General features: G+C 40.7%; 1 protein-coding gene across 1 annotated transcript; it reads right to left on the bottom strand.

Annotated features, from left to right (window-relative positions):
- Positions 1-1,052: 1,052 nt before the first annotated feature.
- Positions 1,053-8,677, bottom strand: LOC311140472 (transmembrane protein 106B-like). Its single transcript, XM_084175545.1, has 8 exons — positions 8,564-8,677; positions 5,723-5,939; positions 5,384-5,447; positions 5,088-5,247; positions 3,477-3,617; positions 3,000-3,049; positions 2,847-2,900; positions 1,053-2,701 (listed from the first exon to the last, which is right to left on the bottom strand). Exons 2-8 carry the CDS (start codon positions 5,925-5,927, stop codon positions 2,581-2,583), a joined length of 795 nt encoding a protein of 264 aa, XP_084031671.1. The 5' UTR covers positions 5,928-5,939; positions 8,564-8,677; the 3' UTR covers positions 1,053-2,580.
- Between the last annotated feature and the right edge of the window lie 328 nt (positions 8,678-9,005).

Genomic DNA, 9,005 nt, shown 5'->3' with positions numbered 1-9,005 from the left:
GAAGCACGAATCCCATTCAAGTCATTGGACCAATATTAGCATTTTTCGCGCATCATGTTCAAAACATATATAGGTGACTTTGTTGAGCTTTACAATCAATTTCAGATACTTTGGGATGATTTGGACATGGTGCGCGAAAAATGATAATATTGGTCCCATGACTTGAATGGGATTTGTACCACAAATGCTAAAACGTTAGCACGTGAAAACAGTGCCAGGGAAACTAAACCAAATTATGGATTGCTTTCATACCTTGTCCATAGACTGCTTACAGGGTAAGGAAACCAATGTGTCATTTTGTAATTTGGGTGAACTATCGCTTTAAGATGCTTTTGGGAAACTGGGCTTTGGTCAATTAGGAACTTCTCCAAGCCCCTGACCTGAATCCTGGAGGGGAAGTCAACTGCCGTTTAAACGACAGCAACAGATGTGAGGTAAGCATACCGTTACACACTGGAGACACTCAAGCACCGGTGAGCATCTGGAGCAAACAAAGTAACACACTGACACACATCCAGAACAGTCTACAAATAAATTCAAAGGTCATACAGTACTAGCAGATGCATTACAATACAGCATACAAACCTGTTTAGGATCTTGTAGAACAGAGTAGCACATTGACACAATACGTTATGACAGAAAACACATGCTGTATGTTGTCCATTTAGAATAAAAGTAACACATTTGTTCACTAGAGCACCTTGTCAAACATACTTAAGCCTGTCTATTCTGTGCGACTTTAAATGTAAGGTCATGCTATTTTTAAGATGCTAAATATTTGACTTGGTGTGTTTTACACATGAATGGCATACATTGTGTTGTTAATTATTTAAACGTAATAGTGAGTTATGTAAGGTAAGATTTGTATGCAAACCTGTGCATATGGTCATTATAGAAACTATATTGTCATCCTACACTTACTCATTTCTAAGTTAATGTCATTAAATTAGGCGCCACCCTGTGATAGTGACCAGTATTGCACATTTCTCTTTCCTTTGAATTCTCCCCCAACTACAAACTACTAACTATCAATAAATGCATCAAACAAAAACTTCCAAATTCAACCACACTTTTATTCCCAGTTTCATGCAAGGAAAAAACATTGTTACATGTACTGTATGATTGGCAGTGGCTTACATGGACAGTATCCACATGTACACAGTAAACACACCTCAGTGAGGATTCAGAACTGACTTTAAGCTGATGAAAGTTTTCTTCTTGATTGATTTGGGACATAATATGGCACTTTGAAATATCCAACAGTATATTGGTGTGATTGTTCCTCCACAGAGCAGTTCCTCCATAGAGTATATCAGATCAAACTTTAAACAATGTACGCATCTGATATTTTATCTTGGGCATTTTTATTGTCCTCAGTTCAGTCTTCTGTACATAATAATAACAATAATAATATGCCATTTAGCAGACGCTTTTATCCAAAGCGACTTACAGTCATGCGTGCATACATTTTTGTGTATGGGTGGTCCCGGGGATCGAACCCACTACCTGCACAATAGACTTGAAAAGCTACAACAAATGTTTAAGGAATATAACAAATGGATACTTACTGTATCCTGACATTTAATAATCTCAGAAAGACACCCAAACTCGAAAAGAACAACTTACTTGCAAGTTTCAGTGATCAACAATGACAAATTGAAAGGGGCAAAGGGCATCAAATAAAAAAATTAAGATACAAAATGACCTCTTAAAATCGATTTCCAAAGATAAAATAAAAACCTAGTTTTACAACACCATTGAGGGTATTTATGTAATATCATATTTCGAAATAGGTAACCTACAAACAATTCAGAGGTTTACAATTAAAGAGTAATTCACATCATAAACAACACATCTAATCATTATAGGTACTGTATTTGAATGATATAAAAATACGAGATTCCTCCTATGTTGCAATCTAATTACCGTTAAAATAAACTACCAGGTCCAGTAGTCATCATAATTACGCTGACTTCACCCCTACATGATATGTCACCTCAGAATTAGATCTAAATCTAACTATCATTAGAATGAAAATGAAATAGTAACGACACACATCAGGAAGTACTATTATGTACAAAACAATACATCCTTGAAGAAAACAAAATGGCTGGTACAAAAAATTATGGGGAAAAAGGCCATGCAAAAGTGGTTTGGGGTGATTAGTGGTGGTGATAATCAAAACGATGATTCTGTCAGATTACTTTATTTGTATTGCATGTCCCATACCTAGTGGTCTGGGAAGGTTAGTGGTACAGGTTACATTACATCAACAACTCTGCTGTATAAATACTTTCTTATGATTGCGTTTCCCATACAAAGCTAAAGTGCATCTTCATCTCAAATGCCTGTACACATTGGATTGGATCATTCTATTAGGAAGAATTTGCACAATATATTTTCTACCTGCAACATCATCAAACTCTCATGAAACTGTACATTGGCACCTTGTAAACTTCACTTTCTCTGAGTCATGGTTCCTCCTATTCTACAGTAGACATGTGCCCAAAGGAACTTCGTTAAACCCTTTAGTCTACCTTTAGATAGATGGGTTTCCATTTTGGCTGTGTTTTTACTGCCTTACTGATACACCTTCACATGTCCATGCAGTGAGGTGGTGTTGCCCCCACAGTCCACATACTGGTAAATCTCCTGGGAGACCTGTTCTGAGTGCCCAAAGTAGGACGTGGTCACAGTCACCCTGAAAACCAGCCAATAGACAGGTCAGTTTCCCCAAAATGGCTGCCCACATGGGCATGTGATGTTTGACAAAAGAAATAGAGTAGGTATAGTAACATGTGTAAACTCAATGTATTAGTAGAGATTTTTTTAAAAGGTATACTTACTGCATCATGACCACAATGTTGTGAACCTTTATGGACTTCAGGGTGCAATAGTCGCTGCAACACAAAACTTTTATTAAAGAAATGTCACGATTTGTACTGTCAAACACACAATAAAATGTAATTACTTGTGAAATACTTAAAATAAATACTTACAACATATAACTCATCTCATCAGCAATGACTGTGGGAACCGTGTAGTCAATCTGAAATGAACAATATGTTGTAATGCAGCTGTTATCTCTCTCCCATATTGACGCAGGGCGGTTGAGTCCTGACTAACTAAGTAACGAGTAACTTTTGAGGGCAACAGTCCATAAATACGATCCTTATTCCATCCTTGCTGCTACTGATGCCCTCAGAACAGGGACAGGTGTTCTAGTGGGTTCAACAACAACAAGGTTCATTATCAATTTTGCCTTATTTTGTTGCTAGATTTTGCAGGAAAGTGGGTGGAACAATGAGCTGCTGTGTTGACTTAGAGAAAAGAACTTAAGGACATCTGGATCAAAAGATGAAAGTACAACTTTGATGCACTTGTCAAGCTATGCTCACTTCATTCACTGTAATATGTTAATAACAAGCAGTTATACCAAGGCATGTTATTCTAAAATACACATGGTAAAGACCCACCTGCTGTTTATCCAGTGGTATGATGGTCGTCACATTGCTAATACGGGCCTTCCCAATCACCGTCTTAGAGAACTGCACTTGGGCTGTGATGTTGGTCAGGGATACAGCGTAGTAGTTGTTATTGGTGATGTTCAGAGTGTTCTAGAAGAAAAGACATACGGCACAACAGTTGTTGGAAAGAGAGTCATTACGTTGGACCCACTCCAATTTGCATACCGTCCCAACAGATCCACAGATGACACAATCTCTATTGCACTCCACACTGCCCTCTCCCACATGGACAAGAAGAACAGCTATGCGAGAATGCTGTTAATTGACTACAGCTCAGCGTTCAACACCATAGTACCCTCCAAGCTCATCACTAAGCTCAGCACTCTGGGACTGAACACCTCCCTCTGTAACTGGATCCTGAACTTCCTGACAGGCTGCCCCCAGGTTTAAAAAAAAGTATTTCCCAGGTGGTGAGGGTAGGCAACAACACATTCACCACGCTGACCCTCAACATGGGGGCCCCTCAGGGGTGCGTGCTTATTTCCCTCCTGTACACCCTGTTCACCCACGACTGCATGACCGCACACGACTCCAACACCATCATTAAGTTTGCTGACGACACAACGGTTGTAGGCCTGAACACCGACGACGAGACATCCTATAGGGAGGAGGTCAGTGACCTGGTAGTGTGGTGCCAGGACAGCAAACTCTCCCTCAATGTCAGCAAGACAAAGGAGCTGATCGTGGACTAAAGGAAATGGAGGGCCGAGCACGCCCCAATCCACATTTATGGGGCTGTAGTGGAGCGGGCCGAGAGCTTCAAGTTCCTCTGTGTCCACATCACTAAGGAATTAACATGGTCCACACACACCAACAGTTGTGAAGAAGGCACGACAACACCTCTCCCCCCTCAGGAGGCTGAAAAGATTTGGCATGGGCCCTCAGATCCTCAAAAGGTTCTACAGCTGTGGCATTGAGAGCATCTTGACTGGCTGCATCACTGCTTGCTATGGCAACTGCTTGGCATCCAACCGCAAGGCGCTACAGAGGGTAGTGCGTACGGCCCAGTACATCACTGGGGGCGAGATTCCTGCCATCCAGGACCTCCATACCAGGCGGTGTCAGAGAAGGCCCTACAAATTGTAAAAGACTCCAGCCACCCAAGCCATAGACAGTTCTCTCTGCTACCGCACGGCAAGCGGTACCGAAGCACCAAGTCTCGAACCAACAGGACCCTGAACAGCTTCTACCCCCAAGCCTTAAGACTGCTAAATTGTTAACCAAATAGCTACCAGGACTATCTGCATTGCCCCTTTTAGCACTCTTTTGACTCATCACATATGCTGCTGCTACTGTTTATTATCTATCCTGTTGCCTCGTCACTTGCCCCTACCTATATGTGCATATCTACCTCAATTACCTCGTCCCTCTGCACATCGACTTGGTGCTGGTACCCCGTGTATATAGCCAAGTTACTGTTACTCATGGTGTATTTAGTCCTCGTGTTATTGTCTGTCTATTGTTTTTCTATTTTTCTCTCTGCATTTTTGGGAATGAATCCATGTCAACCCTTAGATGGAAACACAAGAAGGTCAACTAACACCAGAGAGAGGATCTTACTGTGATATTGAGATAGACAATCCGTTTGTCCTGGTCATAGGAGACGAAGGAAGACTTCACCCCCACATAGGAGACGTCGATAGAACGAGGGAACAGGAAAAACACGGCCAGGCCAGACAGCAGAAGGCAAAGAGACACGGACACAGTGACATACAGCTTTCTGCAAGAACAAGGAAGGAAGCGCCATTAAAAGAAAGAGAGAAGTTGGACATAGACCACAGTCAACCACAGTTGAATCATTCAATTGCATATCTTTCAATAAAGAGACATCTGGCTGAGTGAGATGAGAGACTTACGTTCTCCTTGGTTGGAGCCTCTGGTCACTGTATGGAATCAGAGCCACAAGCTGGTTCTCTTGACCTGCATTAGAGATGTGATGACAAAGCCATTTACAGAGGAAACTGATTTTGGATTTTCCATTTTCAGTGAACGTTGGAAGTCAGTGTTTCTAGGTGGCCTAGTTTCCGGTTTTGCATTCTTGTTTGAATATCAAGTCAAAATGCAAATTAGGCCAAATTATTAGCAGCTCATGAGAGGGAGTTTTACTACAGATGTAGGTGTGTATTGTGTCAGTGAGTGAGAATTCATGTTTATTACTGTGTAGGAATGTATTTGTTTTGTGTTTATCCCCTTACCCCGTGGTATTCTGCCAGTGCCCTGGCATGTGGGGCATGTGACACTGTCTCTGCCAGTAAATTCCACATAGGGGAACTGAGACACATCTCCATTCTTTCCATCCTCTTCACTCTTTGTATCTATGTACTCTGGACCAGTGGTCAGGTCACTCTGACTGTCATGGTAGTCTTTCCCCTTCCACAAGTGAGAGTGTGAGTTCCCCATCACTAGAGCTTTCTGTGAATAAAACATTTAAGATCTAATAAGTAGGTGTGGTTGGTAGTGTAAATTCATGCCACATATTCATTTGATATTTACATGGTAGTTATGGTCAGTTTACAAAAATAGTTTTATACTAGGGCTGAACGATTAATTGCATTCGCGATAATATCGCGATTTGACTGAACGCGATTTTCTAATCGCAACGTGCGCGATTTGAGGTGGTCACGTGACGCGACTTTTCATGCTGTCCAGCGCAATGGCCTCTTGCTCGACGGAACAGTCAGAAACTGACACAGCTGATACTTTAATATCGAAGAGGAACAGCACGTCGGTGGTGTGGAACTATTTTGGTTTTAAAAAAGAAGATGCTGAGCAGCGTCAGGTGTTGTGCAGAGCATGCCGTGCTCCGATTGCTACTTCACGGGGTAACACTACAAACCTGTTTCAGCACTTAAAAAAATACCACAAATCAATGCATGACAGTTGTATGACCAAAATGCCGAGCATCAGTGCGCGAGACAAGCCAAATACCTCAAGACAGGGATCACTGACAGAAATGTTCGAAAGTGTCACTCCGTATGAACGTAATTCAAAACGGCACGGAGAAATCACTCGGACAATAACCGAGTTCATAGCCAAAGATATGATGCCTCTCAGCACGGTGACCAAGCCTGGGTTCATGGCATTAATACATACGCTTGATAAACGTTACAGTATACCCTCCCGCACATACTTCAGTCAGACTGCCATACCGGAGCTGTACAAAAAGTGCAAAGAGAAAGTCGCCGCGGAACTTAAAACGGTGGAGTTTTTTGCTAGCACTACTGATATGTGGTCAAGCCGCACAGCTGAGCCGTACCAGAGTCTTACAGTCCATTTTATTGATGAAGATTTCAACCTCCGAGCTCGCTGCCTACAAACTACCTACTTCCCAGACGATCACACAGGGGAAAATATTGCCACAGTTGTGCACCATGGCACGCAAGTATCTTTGTGTACCTGCTACAAGCGCTCCCTCAGAGCGTCTTTTTAGCACAGGAGGGAATATTGTGACTTGCACTCGCTCATCCTTGAAGCCAGAAAAAGTCAATATTCTGGTTTTCTTAGCAAAAAACCTGTGAGCCACTGAGAACAGAACTGTTGGATAAGTATGGCTGGCAGTGCCATACTCGTAGTGAACTTTAGTCTGTGTGGTGTGTTATTGTTGTGTACTTGAGATAAGTGAGGCTCATCTATTTTATATTATAATATTCAAATCGTTTATAAAAAATAGTTTGTCTAAATTAAAAGTGCATTTCTCATTTTTTATTTATAACTTTATTTACTTTGATTTTACAAAATATTTTCAAAGCAAATTCCTTGTTTCAGTTGTGTGAAATGTTACTGACTTGGGAGCAGTAAGATACATACAATTTAAAATTATTTTTTTCTTAAGACTGTACCTTTTGCACACAGTGTTTACAAAGTTCATGCCTTTGTTTAAATTATTTAAATGCACAGTGGCAAAGCCACAGATGTTTCTGTAATGAGCAGTTCAATAAAAATGTCATTTATTTCAAGTCATACATGTTTGAATTTAATTCTAACAAATAGACCCAGCCTATGGGAAAGAACATTTCACACTAAATGTATATACTATTGTGTTGGTCATATTTAAATCATTCATTATGTTTTGTAGGGGAAAAAGGATAAATAAATTAAATCGCATATTAAATCGCAATCGCAATATTGGGGGCAAAAAATCGCAATTAGATTATTTTCCAAAATCGTTCAGCCTTATTTTATACTACTTCTGTACTATAACAACAGGGATGTAGCTCAGTTGGTAGAGCATGGCGTTTGCAACGCCAGGGTTGTGGGTCCGATTCCCACGGGGGGCCAGTATAAAAAATGATGTATGCACTCACTAACTGTAAGTCGCTCTGGATAAGAGCGTCTGCTAAATGACTAAAATGTAAAAAGTAAAATGTAAATAACAACGTACCTGCCTATGTCATTACCATGTAAATACAGGTTTTAAAGCCAATTTAGGTTGTACACAGGCTACCATTCTCCTATTACATTTTTGCATAGATTATTTTTGCATTGTTTAGACCAGTTTACACCAACTCCCCAAAAGCTCTTATCAAGTGTGCACCATTTATGTAATTCATGCTTGTTTGAAACAATTATTGTCAAACAAGACAGTTGTTCTGACCAAAGTTTCGTCTGGACCAAAAGTATGTAGCCTAGTCCGGACAACACATCGCACCTTCTCTTCTACTCCTGCTATACATTGAGCGCCTATGGCCGGGATACTGTGCTGATGTGCAGACCACCATTATGCTACACCGTACACCATGTTCCTTCCAGAGAAAGTCGTTCGCCCGCCTGCCATTTTAATCCAAAACTCACGAATACATTGTTGCGTATTTGCTCCGATATTCTGTTGTATTTTTATTTGGTGTCAAGTTATTGATGTGAATCATTGCGTAGGATACTTGCAGAGTATAGGCCATTGTTAGCTTGGATAAAATGTTTCCATGTTGCAAAATGTTGCCCGGCTCCTTAGACAACATCAAAACACCACTGTGCGGTATTACACACGCACGATGGATTTATCAAAATGGCAACATTCGATATTGGAATCATCTGCTTACCTTTGCGTATATTCACGCAGAATTGCTTTACATATGCTTGGTCAAGAACAGCCGCTGTTTATGTCAATATAGTACTGACATAAGTCCACGCACCAGTATTATGCCAGCAGCTCAGACGATGACGTCACTTTCATATTGTAATAACGAAACCTTCAAAATAAAAGTCCGCATTTCAAAACATTTCAATGTGGATAACTCATTCAAATGATATTGCATTTTAATCAATGGGCACTTTTATTGTGCCAACAAGAAAATGCAATAAGCAATTTATGAAAACAAATACAAAAATATTTGACCAGTAATGAAAAAATACAATGTTGACACACCTATGTTGAGAATATCGTTTTGGAGGGGGACTGTGCCATACATACTCAGCAGCACTTCGTTCTCCACCCCCTCTGTAGCCCCCAATGCAATGCACTGTAATTGGCTTGTAAAGAGG

Source organism: Coregonus lavaretus (assembly GCF_964263955.1).
Source record: "Coregonus lavaretus genome assembly, chromosome: 13".
NCBI classification, from domain to species: domain Eukaryota; kingdom Metazoa; phylum Chordata; class Actinopteri; order Salmoniformes; family Salmonidae; genus Coregonus; species Coregonus lavaretus.
This window is presented reverse-complemented; position numbering and strand designations above follow the sequence as displayed.